The sequence below is a fragment of the Bidens hawaiensis genome, unplaced genomic scaffold (assembly GCF_021521415.1).
Source record: "Bidens hawaiensis isolate Kalapana, Puna unplaced genomic scaffold, B.hawaiensis_p1.1 tig00022011_1, whole genome shotgun sequence".
Classification (NCBI taxonomy): Eukaryota; Viridiplantae; Streptophyta; class Magnoliopsida; order Asterales; family Asteraceae; genus Bidens; species Bidens hawaiensis.
In genome coordinates this window covers 150981-175926 of record NW_027493415.1, presented here as the reverse complement: position 1 = coordinate 175926, position 24946 = coordinate 150981, and the positions used below count along the sequence as shown (strand labels likewise).

At 43.5% G+C, this 24946-nt stretch overlaps 1 protein-coding gene and 1 pseudogene across 1 annotated transcript; both read left to right on the top strand.

The window, feature by feature from the left end:
* On the top strand, positions 1 to 11023 carry LOC143564505 (putative pentatricopeptide repeat-containing protein At3g15130; annotated as a pseudogene).
* Positions 11024 to 17657: 6634 nt separating this feature from the next.
* Positions 17658 to 24667, top strand: LOC143564503 (indole-3-pyruvate monooxygenase YUCCA6-like). Its single transcript, XM_077051762.1, has 4 exons — positions 17658 to 18338; positions 18960 to 19208; positions 24166 to 24288; positions 24395 to 24667. Exons 1-4 carry the CDS (start codon positions 17658 to 17660, stop codon positions 24665 to 24667), a joined length of 1326 nt encoding a protein of 441 aa, XP_076907877.1.
* Positions 24668 to 24946: the final 279 nt, after the last annotated feature.

The following is a 24946-nucleotide window of genomic DNA, read 5'->3' as shown; positions in this document are numbered from 1 at the left end:
AAGGCTATTTTCGCAATGAACGAGAGGCAACAGTTTGCTCAGCTCTTAAGACTCTGCCCAAAGAACCTGCTTTTAGATCAAGGCTTGCAGGTCCACAATGCAGCTCTAAAAATAGGTTACAGGTCTGACATGATGATAAACAACGACATCATAGACATGTACGGAAAATGCGGCAGGTGTGCGATTGCACACAAGGTGTTCGACGGAATGCTTCAAAGAAACGTTGTCTCTTGGACGTCTCTGATGTGTGGGTATTTGAATCTGGGTGATGCCAGAAGCTCGTTAATGGTGTTATGTAGGATGGCAAGGTCTGTTGTTAAACCAAATGAGTTCACTTTCTCTACCAGCTTCAAAGAAACGTTTTAAACCAAATAGGTTACAGGTCTGGGTGAAGCCAGAAGCTCGTTAATGGTGTTATGTAGGATGGCAAGGTCTGTTGTTAAACCAAATGAGTTCACTTTCTCTACCAGTTTTAAAGCTTGTGGCTTTTTGGGTGTTTGTGAAAATGGTATGCAGATTCATGGGTGGTGTTGTAAAAGTGGGTTTGAATGGTTTATGTGGTGGGTTATCCTTTGATTGATATGTATTCGAAATGCGGAAGAATTGGTGATGCGCGTCAGGTGTTTGATGAAATGCCTGAGAGAAGCTTGATAGCTTGGAATGCTATGATAGCAGCGTATGCGGGTAGACATAGTGGTTATAAATCTTTGGTTTTGTTTAGAGAAATGCGGAAAGAAGGGAAATTTCCGGATGAGTTTGCTTATACGAGCAGTTTAAAAGCTTGTGCGGGTATAGGGGAACTTTTGGACTTAAGCAAAGGGTTTTGAAAAGGGTTTAGTTTTAAGGTTTTCCATGGGGATTCTTCCCGCGGAAGTTCTAGTGTCACATGCAGAAATTCCCGACTTTTCTGCTTGATCTTTGGGTATGATGCGGGTAGGTCTGTAACCTCCTCGCAAGTCAGGAGCGTTGAGTTCCACTTGTGTAGATTCTCCATGAGGTTTTGGTAGTTTTGAACATAGTGATCAGTTATGTTAAACAACCAATTCCATCTTGGAGCTTCAAACAATCTAGTTCTCGACGTTCCCGCTATGCGGGGATGTTATTCCCGTTTCCGCAAGCATGGCCCAGAAGATCCTTCTTGGTTTCAATTCCCTGCGGAGTGCTAGGTATGTGAAGGGTTTCGCCTTGACACTGTACCCGCACTCCTCTTATAGTTATTTTACTTCCAAGGTATTCCTGGCTTCAATTCCCTGCGGGTGCTAAGTATGTGAAGGGTTTTGCCTTGACACTGTACCCACATCCGTCTTATAGTTACTTGGTTGCCGAGGTATTCTTGGCTTCAATTCCTTGCAGGTGCTAAGTATGTGAAGGGTTTTGCCTTAACACTGTACTCGCACCTGTCTTATAGTTACTTGGTTTCCAAGGTAAGGGGTATAGTCCCGCTTACTTTTGAATCTTTTTGAATCTTTTTGAAATTCGAAGAGTTGGTGAAAGGATAAGAACAGTCCAAACTGTTGAAACGTCGTCCGACGGTTTTTTCTGACAGTGTCAGGACGTGCAGGAAGTTATGGCGACGTGACAGTATATGGTCATTCCAGACGCTTTTTCAGGCGCGTGGGCGCGAGTTTTCGGGCGCGTGGCCGCGAAGTTTACGGCACGTGTCCTGTCAACAGCTGTTGCCAGCTTGCTTTTTCCACGTGTCATAGTTTCATTGCACCAGCGTTTTCCTCTCTCTTCCGCATTAAATTCATCGCATTCATTGCGATGAGTATATAAAGGGAGGAGAGGTTGCATCTCAACTCACAGTTTCACCTCTCTTCTTCTTCTTAACGATTTTCGGCGAATGCTCTAACTTTTATGTCGAGCATTCTCCTGAAATCGTTCTTCTTTACATTCAAAACATGTCTTCCGTTCATGATCTTGAGGCTATCGCCGAGGAGTCTGACGTGTATGCCGAGAATCCGTCGTCTACTTCTGATAAGGACGATAAGAGTACTGCTGGTGAGTGCCAGTGTGCTCTTACCGTCGACCTGTACCAGTACATTGTTAGGAAGTTCATGCTCGAGCCTTTCGAGCCTGAGTTTCCTAAGCCTCATCAGACGGTGTACGATGCCCCCAAGGGCAAGATAGGGGTGTATGCCGTATTCTTCGTTTATGGGAATCTCAGGTTCCCATTGACGAAGTTTGTGTACCGTGTTTTGGAGAGACACGGTGTACATCTGACGAAGGTACACCCAATGGCGATCGCCAAGATTCGCCATTTTGAATGGGTGTGCTTCATTCTGGGCGTGGAGCCCCATGTTGACCGCCTGATGACCTTCTATTCCTGGAGGTGCATCCAGGGGTGGTATACCTTGGTCACTCGGATCAAGGGTTTGAAGATCTGCGCTACCGAGCGCAGTCTTCGGTCTTGGAAGCGAGAGTTCTTCTATATCTCCGCTCGCGTCGTCCCCATAGCGATGACGTTCAAGAACGGGAGAGCTCTCCCGAACCTTCACGCCTTCAACTACGAGGAGGCGGAATGGTTCTCCAAGATTTCCCGGGTCCAGTCTCCGGTTTACCGCTTTGCGGAATCCAGGATGGTGATGCTCGGGATGAGCCGGGTGTGGAAGGATGCTGGGGCGGAGGCGCCACAGATTCCCATCGTCCTCGAATACGGTTTGAACTCTGTCCCTTACGGTATGCTTCGTCTTCTTTGCTGATTTAGGGTTTTTCTTCTAACTGTTTTTCTTTTGTTTTCAGAGGGAAACGACCTACAATCGCTCCTGCATCCGCGGGAAGCTGGTGGTCCCGCTCGGATGGGTACCCGTGCTCTTGATGAGAACGAGTTGCCCATCTTGGAGCAAACGGCGGATCGGTTTGTGGAGGTCTACCCGCCGGGCCACCCGATTCTGAGCGCCACGCGGCCAGGTAAGGAGTTATTTAACCCTCGCCCTGTCAATGCTCAAACCTCTGCTGGAATACCTCTAATTTTGTCATCTTCTGATGAGGAATCCGCAGATGGTCCTTTCTTCACGCGGAAGAAGAAGGCTGCAGGCGGGAAGGGTAAGGCGAAGGTTGCTTCCACTGCCGATCAGGGGAATCGGTCAGAGTCAGAGACAGAGACCGAGAGTGAAGAGGTGGCGGGGAACCCTGGTGGTGATGAGACCACTGTTCCGGAGGTTGAGACAGCTGTCACCTCCGGGCCTCCTAGGATGACGACGGTGAGCGGCGTGAAGAGGCCGGCTCCATCGGGTTCGTCCCCGCCTATCAGAACCTTCAAGCTGAGGAGAACTCGTAAGTATAAACTTTAACTTTAACTTCATATCTTTCCGCCATTATATTTAAATATGTTTTCATGCAGGCGTGGATGCAACCGCATTCTAGGGTGGAGCGGGGAGGAGCACCTCTGGACCCATGACGGTAGGTTTGGTCAACCTACCCGAGGCGATGACCCAGGCGACTGCGCCTGCTTCAAGTGTTGGTTCAGTTGCTCACTCGGTTGAGGCAACTGTTCCAACTGTGACGTCGTCTCCGCCGGCTGTCAATGCCATATTCACTGATTCCTTCACTGAGCCGGCGGTGAGTTTTTCTGCGATGGATATCCGTTAGGTTCAGGTGATGGGTTTGGTGGCTATCGGCCTGTCATCGACCCTACAGGTGCGTAGGGTTATTTTGGCCTGTTATCTTTTTTTTTTTATATCTCATCTTTTCCTAACTGTTTCTTGTTTTTACAGTGTCGGATTCCAATGAAGTGTATGTTCCACGTTGGAACATCCGCCGAGGAACAACCCTTCGGACGGCTGTGGACTGCGTCGAGTGGGCGCGCCACGCCGCTCCAAGTGGGGCGCTGGGGGAAGCTATGTCGAGCTACCAGGAGGGTAGGCTGACAAACGAGCTTCGAATTCTCCTTGCCCGGATGCAGCCGCGCGTCGAGCTACTTTGTCGTGAAAACGACAAGTTAAAGGCGGCTCGTATCCAAGAAGTAGCTCAGGCGCGGGCTATCCGGGAGGAGAACAGGAGACTCTCCGCCGTTGCTGCGGAGAAGGAGAAGGCCTTCAAGGCCCTTCAGGTTGAAGTTCAGGCCCGTCTCGAGGCCCGTTCCAAGGCTACCCAAGCTGTTAACGAACAGCTTCGGTTGGCTAAGGAAACTACGTGGAACGCAACCGAGAGGGCCACCAAGGCTGAAGCTGTTGCGGAGCCTCTGCGCGCCGAGAATGAGGAGCTCAAAGCCCAACTAGAGAGGCTCCAGCAGGCTCATGACGCCTTGGCCATGGAAGACGCCAAGAAGCTTCAAGAGATCTTGGACCAGAGGGGTATGCTTGACCATACTGAGCGTAAGCTAAAGGGCGTTGAAGAGGCTGCTGCTAAGGAAGTGTTGCTTGCCAACCTTAATAAAAGTGAAGCCGAACGCGCCCGTAACCAAGCTCAAGCTGCCCTCAAGGAGGCTCTGGTTACCAAGGAATGGCTTCTACGAGAAGCGTTGTCGCAGGTAAGCTTAGCTTCATAACGTCTTTACGTTTTCCTTTGTACTTAGAAAAGGTTTTGATACTTGGTATTTTTTCTTGTTGTAGGTTGTGCATCGAGTCTTCACGGACACATCATATGACGATGCCATGAGCGCAACCCTCAACGCTTCTCATGAGGATGTGGAAAAGGCTGGCTTCCTGCTTGGTCTAGGGTTCGTTGAGAAGGGCATCCCGCCTTCCAACTTCCCTTTATATGATGTGGATACTGAAGCTGTATATGACCAAGCAGTGAACCAGTATGCCGCCTTCCCGCACCCGGTGGTGGAGAAGGTGAACGAAGTTGCTGCTGCTGATGATGGGCTAACCATTCTCAAGACCTTCCTTGAACCGCCACAGCCAACTGATGGTGCGGGTACAAGTGGGTTTGGAGGGAGTGGTCCTGAAGCTTGATCTTTTAAATCCCTTCCCACTGTTAGGATAGATTTACGTCTTTGTATAGATTTATATTCTTGTAGGCGGGTAGATACCCGGCCATTCTTGTAACAGTTGAATTTTTATGGAATATAAATCTTTTGTGCGGGTAGGACCGTCACTCTTGCTTTATAAACGTTATACGACTTGCTCATGCATATTATAGTTTAATTTGGCACCTGTTTTGCCGCATAAACAATATATGATTCGCTTGTGCATACTTTAGTTTAACTTAGCAATTTCTTAAGTACTTTGGATAAGTTAACCTTTCAACGTGGCAGATAATAGGTTAAAGTTTTGCTTCCTCTTTCGTGATTGTGCGGGTAAGACCGTCACTTTCACTTAATAGGATGGCTAAACTTTACCTATATCTGACATGCGTGGAGGTTTTCCTCATAAGTTAACCTTTCGACGCGCGGTTGTCAATAGGTTAATGTTCAGTTTCCTCTATCATGATTGTGCGGGTAGGACCGTCACTTTCATTTAGTAGGATGACCAAATTTTACCTATGACTGACCTGCGTGAAGGTTTTCCTCATATTTTCCTTAGAAATTCTTGCCGTTTTTTGTGTTTATGCGGGTTTTGCCGCCTTCCACACGCAACGACTTTTTTTTCACATTTATGCGGTGAATACCGGCATATCAGTGTTTTGAATAAATTAACCGTTCGACGCGCGGTTGTCAATAGCTTAGTTCGGTTTCCTCTATCATGATTTGTGCGGGTAGGACCGGCACTTTCATTTAGTGGGATGACCCAACTTTACCTATAACTGAACTGCGTGAAGGTTGGCCGTTTTTTGTGTTTATGCGGGTTTTGCCGCCTTCCACACGCAACGACTTCTTCACTTATGCGGTGAATACCGGGCATCAGTGTTTTGAAAAAGTTAACCGTTCGACGCGCGGTTGTCAATAGGTTAGTTCGGTTTCCTCTATCATGATTTGTGCGGTTAGGACCGGCACTTTCATTTAGTGGGATGACTGAACTTCACCTATAACTGACCTACGTGAAGGTTGTCCTCATCTGTTTTTTGTGCTTACGCGGGTTTTGCCGCCGTCCACACGCAACGATTTCTTCACACTTATTTATGCGGTGAAAACCGGCATATCAGTGTTTTGAATAAATTAACCGTTCGACGCGCGGTTGTCAATAGGTTAGTTCGGTTTCCTCTATCATGATTTGTGCGGGTAGGACCGGCACTTTCATTTAGTGGGATGACCCAACTTTACCTATAACTGACATGCGTGAAGGTTTGCCGTCTTCCACACGCAACGACTTACTTCCCCACTTATGTATGCGGTGAAAACCGGCATATCAGTGTGGAAAGTTCATAAGTATAAATGTAAGATTATCAGCGTCAATGTGATAAGGAGAATCATTTCCATTAGAAGTGGCTCTGGGCCTTTTCTTTTACAAGTTTGGAATTGATCTACATGCAGACTGTGTAATTGAGCTCCCTTCCATGTTCTTGGGATGGGAGTGTCATCAAGCCTTTCGAGCCGATATGCACTTGGTTCGGAATCTCGTTGTTTACGCAGTATGTAGTCTCCAACATTGAAGCTGCAGTTTCGTGTTTTTCCCAACTGGGGTTCAACACGCATTAGCCTGCTCAGCGTTCATTACGCCACGAGGTGCGTGAGCGTCCCATCTCTGACAAATGCTTTAACGATGTCCTTCAAGTCTACGCATTCCTCGGTGTTGTGGCCTCTTGTCCTGTGGAAGTAACAGAATTTGCTTTGATCAGCGTTTGGACGCTGTCGGATAATTGGAGCCACTGGCCATGGGAGCCTCTCGGTGTCAAATATTTCGGTGACGCTTTTGGTGAGTGGCGTCCATCTGGAGTTCCGGTTCGACGACCGCATGTTATCCTTTCCGCCTAACCAAGGGTGCGAGCCGGATGAGGTGTCAAAGTTTACCCTTGACTGCCAAATACCTAGCTTCCTCTTTTTGTTTAGTCGGGCGGTAAGGACATTGTTTTCTCTTGTTTTCTGGGTGTAGAGGTTTGTGCTTTGGGGAAGATCTCTACCCAGTTGCTTTTCCGTTTCCGCGAAGCGTTTAGCTGCTGTCATGATGGCATCCCATGTGGATGGCATGCCGTCTTTACCCGTTAAGGTGCGGATGAGCTCTGGATATTTCGTGCCCTGAATGAAAGCAGCGCGAACAAGATCTTCGCTAATAGCGCCCAGACTCAGCTTCTTTGAGTTGAAGCGAGTGATGAAGTCTAGCAAAGATTCATCTTCCTCTCGGATGCAGTTGAGGATCGTCCATTGCTCTTCAGTGTACTTTCTTTGTTGACTGAAGTGTTGGCTGAACTTCTGTTGGAAGTCTGCCCAATCGTAGATGTGGTGGACCGGTAGACGGTCGAACCACGCTCTGGCTGCTCCAACCAGCGTCATCTGAAACATATAACACCACGTGGGTTCCGTCCAGTTGCTGACGGTTGCCCCCGCTATGAACCTGTTCAAATGATCGTCTGGGTCGGATATACCATCATAAGTGCCGATGTTGGACATCTGTTTGGCACTTCTTGGGGCGATTGCTTCCGCAATGTCCCTTGCAAACTTGGAGGTTCCCGCATTTGCAGCGGTTGGTCTGAAGGTTTTAGAGAAGTCACGTGGGTTTCCACCCGCGTTTTTTGGTTTGAAGGTTTCTCCAAAATTCCTTCTTGGTTGGAAGTCCGTTTCCTTACGCTTCCCTTTCGCCCTATGGCGAGGGTTTACGTCGGTGTCGGATTCCTCCGAATCATCGTCCAAGTACTCGCACTCATTGCTCATGTTGAGCTGTTGTCGAGTGTTTGCGAATTCGTCAGCGTGTTGGAGTGAACGTAAGCGTTCATCCAACTCAGCTTGGAATTCCTTCTGACGTGCTTCGGCCCACGCTTTGACTTGATCGAGTGTTTGGCAGGGGAGCTTCGTCTGTTGTCTCTCCAACTGGGCATCGGTGAATCCCAGTGAAAGATTGTTTACTGCACTTGCCCCGCCTCGGGTGACCGGGGTAGTGTTCGTAAAATTTACTGCACTTGCCCCGGCTTGGGTAACCGGGGTAGTGTTCGTAAAATGTGTGTACTCGCCGGTGTTCCCCCCAGTAGCTGGGGTTGTGGTTACCGGGGTTTCTTGGTTACCCCCTGGCCTTGGGACCGGAGTAACGTTAACCATCTTTCCAGAAGTTTTGAAAAAAAAACTGAAAAAGATTCAAGTTCTAGCTTTTATGCACGGATGGCGCCAATGAAGAAACACTAATTGACCCCGGGCAGATTACGGATAATCTGGGGGTTAAATAGATGTTTCCCACGAGGGTTAGGTCCGGCAAAGATGGTTCTTCTGATGACCTGCAAAACAGACACCGTGAGCTCGTCACTGAGAAGGGGGGGGGTACCTCCTTGTGACCACCCTCCGGCGTGAGAATCAGACTAGATTGCTCTTGAATATAAGTGTATATTAAGAGATTGCTAGAGAAGATAAGATAATGAGATATCAGATATAAGATAATGTGTCCATACCATTCCAAGGTGTTGGAGTATTTATAGCCGAATGTAGGTTTCCAAGAAGATACAGCCGGCTGAATAGTATTCCTGTTCTGCCAACTGTGGGCTACGCACATGCCATGCTGGTGGTTGGTGGGTAGGCAGCGGCTGATAGTGACCAGGCCGGCTGTGTACTATTCCTTTTCCACCAACTGCAGGCTATGCACGTTCTACGACAGGTTGGTGAGTAGGCAGCGGCTGATAGTGACATTAAGTAATAGAGCATGTTGCTCGTTGTACTGTTGTCAGTGAGCTGTCGCAGCTTTGGTCAGATCTTTTGTCCATACCTCGTCAGGTACAGTACAAAAGATCCTCCAGTAGTGTACGGACTGGCTCATTTGGGCGGGAGTTTTCCCGGCTTTGGGCGGGAATATTCCCGGCTTGCTCACTCCTTCTTCAGATGACATTACTGAATTATTTAAGAGTTAAGTGCCTTGTGCGTGTAGCCTTGCTGCGCAGGTAGCCTTCCCTGATGGCTAGTATCCGTTGCTGCGGGAACAGGCGGAGTACGTCGACCATTGGGAGGCTTCTCCTGCTGGAATAGCTTGCGTACTGCGCGTAAGGACGTCACGTCTCTGAGCATGGTGGGTCCTGCGGATCCAGTTGGTTTCTGCGCAGACGTCTCTCTTCAAGGTGAGTCTTGCGAGTTTAGCCTTTGCGCAGACGTCCCTGTTGAAGGTGAGTCTTGCGGGTTCAACTGCGCAGACGTCCCTCTTTGAGGTGAGTCTTGCGGGTCCAACTGGGCTCTGCTAGGACCTACCCCTTCACTCGTTAATGGTGTTATGTAGGATGGCAAGGTCTGTTGTTAAACCAAATGAGTTCACTTTCTCTACCAGTTTTAAAGCTTGTGGCTTTTTGGGTGTTTGTGAAAATGGTATGCAGATTCATGGGTGGTGTTGTAAAAGTGGGTTTGAATGGTTTAATGTGGTGGGTAATTCTTTGATTGATATGTATTCGAAATGCGGAAGAATTGGTGATGCGCGTCAGGTGTTTGATGAAATGCCTGAGAGAAGCTTGATAGCTTGGAATGCTATGATAGCAGCGTATGCGGGTAGACATAGTGGTTTAAATCTTTGGTTTTGTTTGGAGAAATGCGGAAAGAAGGGAAATTTCCGGATGAGTTTGCTTATACGAGCAGTTTAAAAGCTTGTGCGGGTATAGGAGAACTGTGGGCCGGGAAGCAAATCCATGGTTTTTTGATTTCTACAGGGTTTCAGTTGTAGAAGCAAACAATTGTTTCGTGTTCGCTTATAGATTTGTATGCAAAATGCGGGTGTTTATTTGAGGCACAAAAGGTGTTTGATTTAGTAGAAAGGAAGAGTGTGATATCTTGGACAACACTAGTTGTAGGCTATGCTCAAAACGAAAATTTATCAAAGGCTATGGAGTCGTACGGGGCGCTTAGAAAGAGCAACATCCCGGTTGACGGGTTTGTTCTCTCAAGCGTGATGGCGGTTTTTGCTGATTTTGCTCTTCTTGAACAAGGGAAGCAAATGCACGGTTACATGAAAAAAGTCCCGTTTGGCCTAGACACATCGGTGTCAAATTCTGTCATGGATATGTATCTAAAATGTGGTTTAATAGAAGACGCGGATAAGGTGTTCAACGAAATGCCCAAATGAATGTGATATCTTGGACGGTCATGATAACCGGCTATGGAAAACATGGTTTGGGGAAAGAAGCGGTGAAGATCTTTGAGAACATGTTGTTGGAGAATCTTGCCCCCGATGAAGTGACCTACTTGGCTGTACTCTCGGCTTGTAGTCACTCTGGGTTAGTTGACGAGAGTAACAAATATTTCTCTAGATTATGCAACGACCCTACTATCAAACCGAACGTGGAACATTATGCTTGCATGGTTGACCTCCTTGGTAGATCAGGTCGTTTAAAAGAAGCTAGAGATCTTATCAAGAGCATGCCCGTGAAGGCTAATTCAGGGATTTGGCAGACTTTGCTTAGTGCTTGCAAAACGTACGGGGATTTAGAAATGGGACGTGAAGTAGGTGAAATTCTTTTAAAAATGGATGATGCAAGTGTTGTATACTATGTGACGATGTCAAGCATCTATGCGAATGCCGGCTTTTGGAAAGAGAGTGAACGCGTTAGAAAGTCGGTCAAAGTCAAAGGGTTAAAGAAAGTAGGTGGTCAAAGTTGGGTAGAGATTGATAAAGCAGTCCACTTTTTCTACAATGGAGATGAAAGACATCCATTGACGTCAAGAATCCATGAAAAACTGAAGGAAATTGAAAAAAGTTTGAAGGAAGAAGTGCATTATGCTTATGAAGTGAGGTTTTCATTGCATGATGTGGAGGAGGAATCAAGGGAAGAGAGCTTGAGGGTTCATAGTGAAAAGTTGGCGATCGGGCTCGTTTTGGTTCATGACGAGAAAGACGAGAGGAGGTTGATTAGGATTTTTAAAAACCTAAGAGTGTGTGGAGATTGTCACGAGTTTATAAAGGGTTTGTCAAAGATATCAAAGAAAGTGTTTTTGGTTAGAGATGCGAATAGGTTTCATAAATTTGAAAATGGGGAATGTTCTTGTAGAGATTATTGGTAACGGTGCAGATGAAACCGACACAGATGATATAGGAAAAGAAGCTTGTTAGATCAATGTCGGGTGTCTCATTATCTTTGATGATCTAAAAACAGATGCATGGCCGAGAATCGTGAAAAATTTTTGGGCCGAAGGGAAAAAAATTTTGGCCTTAAATTAGTTGAGCAATTGATATTTTTTTTCAAAAATATATTTATAATTTTTATTAAAAAAAAAAATCGGGCCAATCGGGATGTCAGGCCGGGGTCGAGTGTTGAACAGATGCAACCCCCTGAAACGCTCGACACCATTGAAAGCAAGGGAGGTTGTTGATAGCTTGTTCATGAGTGATGAGACCAGCAAAAAATAATGGCATAAAGGTGATAGAATGTGGTGCTGAATCATTCATTACTCAATCTGAATTGTATTACTGGATTTGCATTGTGAGGGTATAATTGTCATTTTGCTTTAAGCTGTCTTCTTCATGGTGATACTTATCACTGCATTATGATACATTTAGCAACCTTCAGAATGGATAAAGGGCAAAAGTCATCATCTGCATTTGACTATTTCAACCAATTTATTTTCTTTATTGAACCAGCTTAAAGAAATCAGAATGGATCAAGCCCACTTTGGTTTAAAATTATACATAAATAAATGTTGACTTCCCTGTACTTGTGTTTTTATATTTTGATACACCATTGTAAATTATTCGGCACATCAGTGCACGCAATAATGTATCACACCTTGTTAGACTATGTGTTATGGTTAGTTAAAGAGTCACGTCATTAACACGTAAGCAGTGGGCTTTAACTAACCAACTCTTGTTGTGGTTTAACTAGATATTAAAAAAAAACAATTAACTAAAATGAGGGTGAACCCCACCGTTTTGAGCCTCTTGGGCGTTATTTGTGGAGGTGTTGTGGTTTGGTGTTGTGTGTTAATGGGTGAGGTGGCAGGTGGGTGGAGCGGTGGAGCCCCTTCCTTATCAACAACTAATAAAACAATAAAACTCATATCATACTGGAAAATTTTGTTTTTACTAGTATAGTTTGAAAATAATAATAAACTATTTTTATTTTCAAATTTAAATTAAAAATCAAACGCATGCTATTATATCAAATCAAGTCACGTCAATAGAGGGTAGAAGTATAACGATTATAAGGCTGAGGGGTGTGGGGGGCGCGAGAGGGGGCGCAAGTGGGGGCTCCAGCCAATAATATTGTGACGTGTGGCAGAGAGAGAAACTTGATAAGATGGGTGTTGGTTGTGGTGCTCGCGCCCCGGGCCCTGGTGTGGAGGGGCGCGAGAGGGGGCGCGAGCGGTTTTTTTTTATTTTTTTATAAATGTATTAAAAAAACGTATTATTAAAAAAACAAGAAATTATTTAAAAAAACACACATTTTTTTGAAAATTCATAATAAAAAAAAACATACTAAAAATTAAACAAACAATAATATTTAATAATAAAACTAATCTAATACAAGATCATCTGGTCGCCTCGCCCACAAATGTTCAACCAACTCATGTCGAAGTTCCCCGTGTATCTCACGGCTCTTGATATTTGCTATGTTATGAAGTTTTTGTTGATCACTGATTGTGGACGGTTGTGGCGGAATGTCACCTTGGTAGTTTTGGCATATAGCTTTGCCCTCGTCTTCTAACGTCATGTTGTGTAGGATAAGACACGTGTAGACGACGTCCATTATCCTCTCCCGAGTCCAATAACGTATCGGGTTCGCCAGAACATAATATTGTTTTTTTATAGCTCCAAAAGCTCTTTCAATATCTTTTCTAGCAGACTCTTGCTTCTTCGTAAAATACTTCCATTTGTCGGCGATTGGATCTGTAAAAGCTTGAACTAACACAGCCCATTCGTTGTAAATACCATCGACCAGATAGTACCCGTACTTGAAGAGTTCTCCATTTGCAAGAAAAGATTGAGGTGGTTCAACCCCGTCGATAAGGTCGTTGATCAAATGTGACTGATCGATAACATTAAGGTCGTTATTTGACCCAGCAACACCAAAAAAAGCATGCCAAAACCAAAGATCCTGTGACACCGCCGCCTCAAGTATGAGGGTCGGCCCTTCATGATCACCACGGTGGAACTGACCTCGCCAGGCCGTTGGACACATAGCCCATCCAACATGCGTACAATCGATGCTACCTAGCATCCCAGGAAAACCATGTTTTTCTGCGTGCACCTCATATATGCATTGGATGTCATACGTTGTAGGTTTACGCAGATATCTCCGAGCGTAAGTCGATATGACTCCTACGTACAATATATATTACAAAATGTAATAAATATTTAATAAAAAGTAAAATTAATGTTTTTTACCTTGGCAGAAAAAATGAAGGGATTCGCGTGCAACCCTTTTCGACATCTGTAAATACTCATCCAAAGCGTCCGACGAGATGCCGTACGCTAATTGACGGATAGCAGCCGTGCATTTTTGAAGAGGGGTAAAACCGGGAAGACCCCTAGCATCCTCCCTTTGTTGAAAAAAGGGATACCGTGCCTCTAAATCACTCGCTATACGCGTGAACAATTGCCTGCTCATTCGAAAACGAGTTCGAAAATCCGACTCCGTGTATACCGGTTGAGGGCTAAAATAATGCCTCATCAAAGTATCGTTAGCACCCGATCGATCACGATCACGAGGTGGTGCTCTAACCCTCGGGAGTCGGGGTTGATGGGCTTGATTTTGCAAGAGATTGACCACGGTTGCGGTCAAAACTCCCCCTACATGAAGAAGCAAATCATCCTCTTCGGAGGAGTCGGAATCAGACGAGTACGACGACATTATTTTAAAAAAAAAATTGGGACGATGGGTTGTTTTTGGATTTTTATATGAAATGGGTTATATATAGGAAAAAAATTTTGGGTTTTATAAAGGAGTTTGGGATATTATATATGAGTTTGGAGATTGAAGTTGTGTTTGATATGATTAAAATGGGTTGATGGTATGTGATATTGGTATGTGATATTGGTTTTGGGTGGTATGTGATATTGGTTTTATAGAGTAAAAAATTTTTTTTTTTAATAAACAAAGAGCCCAACGGCTCTATTTACGCATTCCAAGGCCTCCTCACGCGCATTCCCAGCCGCGAGACCCCTTGCGCCTGCTTTGAAAGTTGTGCTCGCGCCCCTCTCGCGCCCCTCTCGCGCCTCGGTGGTGTGGTGCTCGCGCCCCGGGGCGCGAGCGGATGGGCTCACGCGCCCCCTCTCGCGCTCCACACCCCTCAGCCTAAAGGGTATATTTAGCCGGTGCTTGGATTTAAATACCATATATATAGTACGAATGATCTTTTCAAATAAATTTCAAACTTTAATTTAAAACATCAAACCACTTACGAATAGCATCATTAATGGAATTTATAATATCATATCCTTGTAATACTTTTAGTTTGATTATGCAATACTTGTCAACATAATAATTTTTCTTTTTTTTTTTTAATTTTTTTTTAGTTTTGTTAAAGTAGTATGAAAATAAATAATTAGTAAATCCCAATACTATAACATTGCTTTAAATGTACGTTTAAATCTAATCCTCCCTTTTTTAACTCATTTTCAAACAATGTATACTCCATATACAAAAGGCAAACATAATTTAAACAAGACCCTTGATAGTTTATACAAAGAGGCTCACCAAACCGGTTCTTAGAAAAGATTCTTCAATGCGGTATTAATAATTGAAAATTGAAATCATATTATATAATCACACACACACTATATTTCCTAACTAGTTGAACTTGAAGATAACACAAACAGGAAGAAAATAAATATACAAATTGGTGAAACATACATGAGTCATGACCCTTTCTATTACTAATAGTTACTGAAAATGGAATAGGGTGATGGTGCCATGTATTCTAACTAAACTAATGATCATGACCCCTAGATAATTTCTTTGTCATGTAGATATTCTCAGGACTGACTTTGCTTATAATCGTAGGAGTTTTTGTTAACGAGGCCATCACAAGAGAAAAGCGATTCAATTATCACGATTCACGGAGTGAATTTTGTTTACGAAAACCAGATACACATCAAAATGTTCAGTAAGCTTTAGAGAAAGAATGCTTTCTACCTTCACATATGTTATATGATGGTTATATTTATGAAGTACACAGGCTAAGACTTACAAGTGTTGCACATAGTAACTTGGCAATGGACAATTTTCTTTTATCCCATGATGCATTTGATTTTGGTTTAATCAAGTAAGGTTATGTTTATGTTGCCCCGAAAACTTCCCCACTAAACTTGAAAGACTTGAAATTTGATTTGAATTGGGTTTTGCGATTCAAAAAGGGGTAGCGGCGCAGCTTGTTGTCCGCTTGCCTTCTGTTTCGATGTAATCAAATACATTTTTGTACCTTTATTTCATAATTAACTATATATGTAAAATTCAGATTGAATTCTCATCCGAACCGAATTCAATATTCGGTTTTGAAATTTCTTTATTAATTTGAATTTACTCGAAAACTTTCGCGGTTTGAACATTCTGAATACATTTTACGATAATTCAAAATTTTAATTGAAAAATAAATAAAATATAAGGAAAAGTTGTAATATTATATTAAATAATAAATAAAAAATCAAAACAAATATTGCTTTTTTAAGAAATGTATTCCATTTAAATAAAATCAAATAAAGTATCTATCAATATTCAAATGGATGGTTGAAATAGTGTGAGCCTAATAGGTCCACCATCATGCTTAACTTGAAATAGTGTGTGAAGCCTTCAACGCTATTTATGCTCTTGCACACGTAGACGACTGGACCATTTGGAACTCTAAACCAAAGCCACCTCAGTCAACAAAACGTCGTCAACGATGCCATCTCGAGCATCTAAGACTGTCTAAACTCTAAAACCGTTACCTTTTTCTTTTAAAAAGAAAAAAGGTTTCACATAAAATCCTTATTAAAAGATTTGAACCTATCATGTTAGTTTTATGAATAAAAAAGAAGTGTTATTTAATTAAAATAGTGATTAAAAAAAATAAAAAAATATATATATGGAGTAAAGCCATCGGGTTCTATTCGCCTTTCCAACCAATTCAAATGAAGACGATTTAAATAAACTCAAGCATACCAATTATATAGATGGTTTCTGGTTAGAATGGTTCAACCAACATGATGTCCAATTCTGAATATATATATATATATATATATATATTGTGTCTTATAAATTTTATCCAACGGGAAATTTACATACACAATACATATAAAATTTCAAAGAATTCCATCCAAATTTCGATTTCTTAAACATAGCATTTTGAAGAATGAATTATTAGATAAAGCCTTGAACTCTGATAACAACTTCGACACACATGAGTTCTCTTGATCAATCTCTATATAAACGTTCTCAATCAACTTGAACCTACAAAATAAACATCTTTAGCTTCATCATATGAAGTGGGTTCTCTCTGTGACTATCCTCCGATGTTAGAATAAGTATTGGGCTTTAGAGAGAAAATGAATGCATCAATTGCTATGTACGAGTGAGAGTGTTAATGAGTGAGTGAATGAATGAATTACCTCATGGTGATGTATATAGGAGGGGAATTAGGGTTTGATGTCAATACAGTATATAGGCATCTTTACTTCTACCGGGGGAAATTAACATTCTTTTTGTCATGTTTTATTATCCTTATCATGTAGACATAACAATTTGACAAATCATAAATGGGTTTAAATTGGGTCCTTTAAGTTTTGTGAAATGATTTAAGGTCAAACCTCTCCAGATACTTTAATTATACTTTAAATACATATATTGACTAATAATAATTCAAATATAATGTTAATGTGATTAATAATACTCTTAAATTTCATTTTTGTTGCCATGCATGGGCAACACCCACTATTAGAAAAGTAATTCAATTGCTTGTAATAAACAATTTATTGATTTTTATCCCAAATAGAATATTACAAATTGTTTAAAACAAACATAAATGAAAGTTAGCCGGGTACCTCTCGGATTATTGGTCCGACTAGCTAGGATTGCCCTTAACAATGAAAGTAAAAGCTGTAACTAATTAATCACAGTCAACAAAATTATAATAGTTTGAATATTATTAAAATTAATTTTTTTTCACAATACATTAATGAAAAAAACTTATATTATTCCATAGTAGATGCATGAAGTCTCCCTAATCGTTAGAAATTCGCATGTAGATGTACTATATATAACAACATATAAGTAGTCACTTCCATAAGTTGTTCTCCACCACTTGGCCTTGATCTCCTCTGACCTCTTTCATATACACATACACATACACATACACATACACATACACATACACATACACATACACATACACATACACTGACCGAATTTAATCCACTCTTTTCCTGCAAAAAGAATGCATATTCATACATCACTATCCGTCATTAGTTTTCAAACTTGATCCATCACTCCGATTATAACTCACTTTAAATTATAATTATACCCTTAACTGGATCACCTTAATTATCCAAACACATTCATTCTCTCCTAGCCTTTTATTATTATATATTCTCCCAAAGATTCAGGAACCCTAATCACGTTTCTTTTGACTGAACGCCTTTTATTCGAATCTCACACAATAACCACCACTCATATTAATCCATATTCCATTATAAATATATATCCAGAATATTCCACTCTAATATCACCATATACAATTAAATTCACTAAACATGACATGTTTAAGGGAATTACAAGGTAAAATGGCTAATGATCACGCCTTTGATCACGGCTCTAGACGTTGCGTATGGGTTCATGGACCGGTCATAGTCGGGGCTGGACCGTCTGGGCTAGCGGCGGCTGCTTGTTTGAAGGATAAAGGGGTTCCAAGTGTCGTGTTGGAGCGATCTAACTGTATTGCGTCGCTTTGGCAATTCAAGACGTATGATCGCCTCCGGTTGCACCTTCCCAAGAACTTTTGTGAGCTTCCCATGATGCCCTTCCCGGACGAGTATCCAACGTACCCTTCAAAGCAGCAGTTTGTGGAGTATTTGGAGAATTATGCAAGCCAGTTCGGGATAGAGCCGGTTTTTGAGCAGGAGGTGGAGAGTGCTGAGTATGATGAGAGTGTAGGGTTGTGGAGAGTGGTGAGTGTAGGGTTGAAAGGGGAGGAGGTGGAGTATGTTTGTCGGTGGCTGGTGGTGGCTACCGGGGAGAATGCGGAGGCGGTGGTGCCGGAGATTGAAGGAATGGAGGGGTTTGGTGGGGAGGTGGTGCACACTGCTGAGTATAAGAGTGGGAGTGGTTTTGGAGGGAAGAAGGTGTTGGTGGTTGGTTGTGGGAACTCAGGAATGGAAGTGTGTTTGGATCTTTGTAATCACAATGCTCATCCTTCTCTTGTTGTTAGAGATTCTGTGAGTTTAACTTATGATTATTGTCAATGATATTTCTGTTTATTATATCTTAGATATATAAATATTTTACTTTATGAAAGTTAAAACATATGTCATGTTGGTAGAAAACTAGATATATATACATCTTCTCAAATACACTTCTAGCAAAACTAGCTTAATTAGCTTCATTAATATGTTGATTATATGGAAACTAGGGCATTGTTTGGGCTCTATTCATTATAGATTGAGAATAGTTAATTGCATGGTAAGTTTAATTTCTATTCAGTATTGAGTATTATCTATGCTATATTGCTATCTACTCTTTATCATTGCAATATTCTACATATATTATGCATTTGCATTCCTATTCAACATTTCAAACTATTTAATTACCAAATTGTGATTTGTAATCTAGCAAGTTGCTAGCTTATTTATGTTTTATACAATACAATTTGTCGATGTTTAAGAAAAGGAAAATTCGTAGATGTCCTTGGTGGTCTATTATAGTGATACTAGTACTACGACACAAGAACAAAAGGAGCTCTAGCACATCCATCTAATTTCTTTACCTTGTATCATCACTTTTATTATATCAAACATAAGTTTTTTATAGACTGATATGCGTGATTAATTGGGAAATAGGTCCATGTCCTACCACGAGAGATGCTAGGAAGGTCGACGTTTGGGTTGTCGATGTGGCTGCTCAAGTGGCTACCCATACGACTCGTTGATCGCTTTCTATTGATCATGTCATGGCTTATTTTTGGAAGCACGGCCAGTTTTGGACTCGAACGGCCCAATGTAGGACCCCTCGAGCTAAAAAGCAAGACTGGGAAAACACCTGTTTTGGATGTGGGAACCTTAGCAAAGATCAAAAGTGGAGACATCAAGGTAAACCAAATTACCATATGTATCTATATGAGCTTTTGTGCTACTTTTAATTCTTTTCAATTCCTTAAACATGTTCCCATATCCTTGTGCTTTTCTTCTACTTAGGATCCTCCTTTATTTTTTTTGCTAATTGTAGGGGTATGGTACTAAACCCGGCTTACGACCTTAATTTATTATGTCTGGCTTATTTTATTATATGGACTAATACAATATTATTGGGCTGAGGGGGTTTTGTGGAGGTAACCCTGACTGGGCTAGGCCCATTAGGGTACCATGATGGTGGCCATGAGGCTCCCTATATAAGGAGGTCTCCACCTCCTTATTAAAGGTTGTTGTTCTCAATAAGAGCCACCACCATAACCATTTTTGTGTCTGTAAACAAGATATCCTCGAGATTTCTTAGCAGTCACCTCCACACCCCCAAAAGTCATTGCAGATCTGAGCGGAGAAGACGATCCGAGATTTGGTTAGATCTCAAGCTACCGGAGAAGAAGATCGAGTCGTGGTTCGTTCATCTCGAAGACCGGGGAACATCGTCATGGATCAGGTCAGATTCATTTCATGTTTCTTCATTGGCGCCATCCGTGGGAACGGCAACAAACCACGACTCGATTTTCGTCTCGGTTCTCAGATCTATCCGTGGGACCACATCGAAAATGAGCCGCATCTTCGACTCTCCTTTTTTGACTTCTAGATCTGCTTTTTGGAAGAACGAGAGGGTGAAATAAATCTGAAAACCTTTTCAGATCTGATGATTTTTCAGAAAAAGCAACCAGATTCGGACAATAATGCTCCGGATCTGTGACGGTTTTAATTAGATCTGACCGTGACGACCAGATCTACTTTATTTCGGTGGCCAAAAATTCTCACGGTGCAAGATTTGCATTTTTTCCGGCAATACAGCCAAGATCCGGCGCAGAAATCTTCATATACGAGTTCGTAATGCAAAAAATGAGCTTTTAGATCTGCTACCTTATAAAAAAAAAGGATGGTGCTGGCCAGCTTCAATTGTCTTGTCATCCAGGGATGTCTTGTACAAATCTCATCAGAACAGTGTTGGCCAGATAGACTCCGCCTCCTTCTTCTATTCAGCTCCGTCGGGGCTGTCTCCGCCATCAAGGCGCCATACATGTGCGCCGCCGCGGATCTGCACCGCGCGGCCATCCATGAGCCCTGGTGTGAATCAACACCGCGCGTCATTGCGGACCATATAAGCGCTCTGGCTTTCCAACACCACTAGTGACGTCCATTCCGCGCCCATAAGCAACAGTGCGCCATCATGCATGCGCACAGTCGAACACCCCGATACAATATATGAGCGCCACCGCAGATCGTCACCACGGAAGAACAACGCAATACGCATGTCTGCTACCGCGGCACAACACTCCGCCACCACGCATGCGCCACCGCGGCACAATACATCGCCACCACGCGTGCGCCATCGCGGGTCCTCTCTCCGCCGCCACGCATGCGCACTGCCGAGGTCACTTACCGCGGGTCAACACCTGCGTGCCACCATGCATGCGCGCCGGCGGGTCCTCTCTCCGCCGCCATGCATGCGCACTGCCGAGGGTCACTTACCGCGGGTCAACACCTGCGTGCCACCATGCATGCGCGCCCGTGGAAACCACTATGTGGGTCGGAAGACGACTCCATGTCCTTGGTTTTACACAGAAGACTCCACCGCCATGCATGGGCACTGCCGAGGATCAAGACTTTGCAGCCATGCATGCGCGCTCGCGAGTCACGACTCCGCCGCCATGCATGTGCACTGCCAAGGATCAAGTCTTTGCTTCCATGCATGCACATTGCCGAGGATCAAGACTTCGCCGCGATGCATGCGCGCCCGCGAGTCACCACTCCGCTGCTATGCATGCGCACAGCCGCGGATCAACATTCCACCACCTATGGAAGATCCCGCGCACATGGAACGCATCACAACTTAGAAAATGTTTCATGTAAAAGTTGTCAAGTTCGTAATCAAGGCTTTTTAAGCCATTATGAATAATGATACGCTCTATTTTTTCTTAACATGCGTTCTATTACCTTTTGCATACATGTTTCACACTTCCCTTTATTAATTTTGAGCAATATGACAACATTGTATTGACATCAAACTAAAAATAAAACGAAGTAAAACATACATGCGCGAGCTTCAAGCTCAGACGCGTTAACGAGTTTTAACTCTAAAACGTTAGGGCCTTAGCCCAATAATATGAGCCTTAGCTCAAATTACTCATAGCATCCATCCTACGTATTGCGCAGCTGGACCATAAAAATACCTAAGCACAACTAAGGCAAAGCACATGCGCGCTCAACCCTTCGCCATGAATGCGCGCTCAACTCCCGCCATGCATGCGCGCTCAACTCTCCGCCATGCATGCGCGCTCAACTCCCGCCATGCATGCGTGCTCAACTCTCCGCCATGCATGCGCGCTCAACTCCCGACATGCATGCGCGCTCAACTTTCTGCCATTCCGCCACCATACGTACGCACCGCCGGGATCAAGACTGCCACCATGCATGCTCTCCAGCGGGTCACCATTCCGTCGCCATGCACGCGCGCCCGCGGAAACCACCATGTGAGTTCGAAAGACGACTCCATGCTTTTGGTTTTACGTAGAAGACTCCAACGCCATGCATGTGCACGCAACCCTCTACCATGCTTGTGCGCAACTCACCGCCATGCATGCGCGCACAACTCTTCGCCATGCATGCGCACTCAACTCTCCGCCATGCATGTGCGCTCAACTTTCAGCCGCTATGCATGCGCGCCCGCGGATCACCACTCCGCCGCCATGCATACGCGACCTTGGATCACCACTCCGCCTCCATGCATGCGCGCACCGCAGATCAACACTCCGTTAGACGAACACCGATCACCGCGGATCTTTATGAACGCTAAGGGTCGCTTATCGCGGGTCACATGTGTGTTCCTTAGAATAAATTCCAAACAGTTGGAGGTCACCCACACACGCATATCGGTGCTCCTCTATCACCACCGAAGCAACTAAAGTTAACAGTCTCGGAAGAACTCCGCCACCGCGGAAATATCCATGCTCCGCCGTGATGCTTGCGCGCCGTGGATCAACATTCTGCTGCCATGTATGCGCATCCGCGGATCCTTAGTATGTCGCCATGCATGCGCGCCGCGAATCAGCATTCTGCTGCCATGTATGCGCATCCGCGGGTCCTCAATACGCTGCCATGCATGCGCACCCGCGAATCCTCACTACGCTGCCATGCTTGCGCGCCGTGAATCAACATTCTGCTGCCATGTATGCGCATCCGCGGGTCCTCAATACGCTGCCATGCATGCGCACCCGCGAATCCTCACTACGCTGCCATGCTTGCGCGCCGTGGATCAACATTCTGCTGCCATGTGTGCGCATCCGCGGATCCTTAGTATGCCGCCATGCATGCGCGCCGCGAATCAGCATTCTGCTGCCATGTATGCGCATCCGCGAGTCCTCAATACGCGCCATACTTAAAGGTTGGGAATCCTCATAAACCCATACGGCTACGCGCCACACTTAAAGGTTGGGAATCCTCATAAACCCATACGGCTACGCGCCACACTTAAAGGTTGGGAATCCTCATAAACCCATACGGCTACGCGCCACACTTAAAGGTTGGGAATCCTTATAAACCCACATGGCCACGCGCCAAACATAAAGGTCGGGAGCCTAATAATATCCCACATGGCCACGCGCCAAACATAAAGGTCGGGAGCCTAATAATATCCCAAACGGCCACGCGCCAACGTAGGTTGGGCACACCTCATAATTTGCCCGAGGCTGGGAACCTTGTAATGCATCCACTTTTAGTTGATATGTTTTTGCAGGTTCGGCTACGAGTCGCACAAGCACCTATGACATTGTTATTATTATCTGGCCGTTTGTGACTCCATTATTATTTTGAAGACAAGCCGGGATAGTCATCCTGCGTAGAAGAGGACCTTGTGGGCCAGTCATTATCATCATATTATAGCTCATAAGCCGCAACTCGCGCATGCTTCATTATTTTATAGCTCGTAAGTCGCCTCGCGCGCAAGCTTCATTATTTTTATAGCTCGTAAGCTGCCTCGCGCGCAAGTTGCATTACATTATTATCGAGATGCGCACTCTATCTTTTATCAGGCCCCGCGCCACTATTGTTATGATGCGTGCTATATCTTATTCATGCCAGTGCACCATTATTATCATAAGGATCACAACATGTCACAATCATGGAGAAAACCTCTCAAAACTAAAAGACAATAAAGACAAGGCCGAAGAAAGGGGAAAAAACCGCCTCATATCCTAACACACCTTATGAAGTCCAGCGCTCCACCTAAACGCTTGCACGCCTAGGAGCAACACTGGATTTGGGGGGCTTGTAGGGGTATGGTACTAAACCCGGCTTACGACCTTAATTTATTATGTCTGGCTTATTTTATTATATGGACTAATACAATATTATTGGGCTGAGGGGGTTTTGTGGAGGTAACCCTAACTGGGATAGGCCCATTAGGGTACCATGATGGTGGCCATGAGGCTCCCTATATAAGGAGGTCTCCACCTCCTTATTAAAGGTTGTTGTTCTCAATAAGAGCCACCACCATAACCATTTTTGTGTCTGTAAACAAGAGATCCTCGAGATTTCTTAACAGTCACCTCCACACCCCCAAAAGTCATTACAGATCTGAGCGGAGAAGACGATCCGAGATTTGGTTGTAGACTCACTAATGTAGACTCACTACATTAAATCTACTTGTAATTATATAATAAAATATTCTTCCTATATAACTTAGCATGTGTATTTACTTCCTTTTTATTATAATATGTGCTCAAAACGTCTATAAATTTCAAAAGTTTAAAGATTTTATTAAAAATTGTGTTTGAAAAGCAGGTGTTTTTAATTTATTATAAACTTAGTACTAATAATTTATAACTAATATGTATTTTAACATGTATAGATACATCCAAGCATTCAAAGTGTTGACAACCATAGTGTGCAATTTGTCAATGGAAGAATAGAGATTTTTGATGCAATCATTTTAGCAACAGGGTACAAAAGCAATACTCCCTCTTGGCTAAAGGTACTTTATATCCTCTTCTTTCACTTTTATTCTTACAAAATAAATTTAGAATTTAGTTTTGTTCTCCAATTCAATCACATTCAAAACTATGTGCACATGCCTATAGGAGAAGAGGATGTTGTCTGAAAAAGATGGGATGCCTCGGAAACCATTTCCTCAAGGTTGGAAAGGTGGTTGTGGGCTATATGCGGTAGGGTTCACTAAACGTGGCTTGTTTGGTTCATCTATGGATGCAAAACGTGTAGCAGAAGACATAGAAAAGTTTTGGAAAGCCGAAGCCAGGAATCTTTCCATGACCATTGGGCGATCGTTCACACTCCAACCTGCGTTTTTTCCCGTGTTTTCTTGCTATGACTTAAAGAACTCAAGTTTTATTTAACTACAAAAGATTATGACTCTAAAGCCAACCAAGAAGTTGTTCATCCAATTGTAGATAATTAAGAAAAAATTGTGGTGGAGCTACTTCTAGCAACCAATTAGTTAGGTATTTTATATATATATATATATATATATATATATATATATATATATATATATTATTTGGAGAGGGGACCTCTATAATAATCTAGGATAGTGTATGTATGCATTTTGTACATTGCTAAATTTATTTCTTTGACAGAGAGGGACAGGGGTAAAGCTTGCAGAGTTTGATGTTTTT

Coding starts and splice junctions, on each gene's coding strand:
- LOC143564503 (XM_077051762.1), top strand. CDS start 17,658: ATGACATGTTTAAGGGAATTACAAGGTAAAATGGCTAATGATCACGCC. Junction 19,209..24,165: donor TCAAAAGTGGAGACATCAAG/GTAAACCAAATT, acceptor TAACATGTATAG/ATACATCCAAGCATTCAAAG. Junction 24,289..24,394: donor ATACTCCCTCTTGGCTAAAG/GTACTTTATATC, acceptor ACATGCCTATAG/GAGAAGAGGATGTTGTCTGA.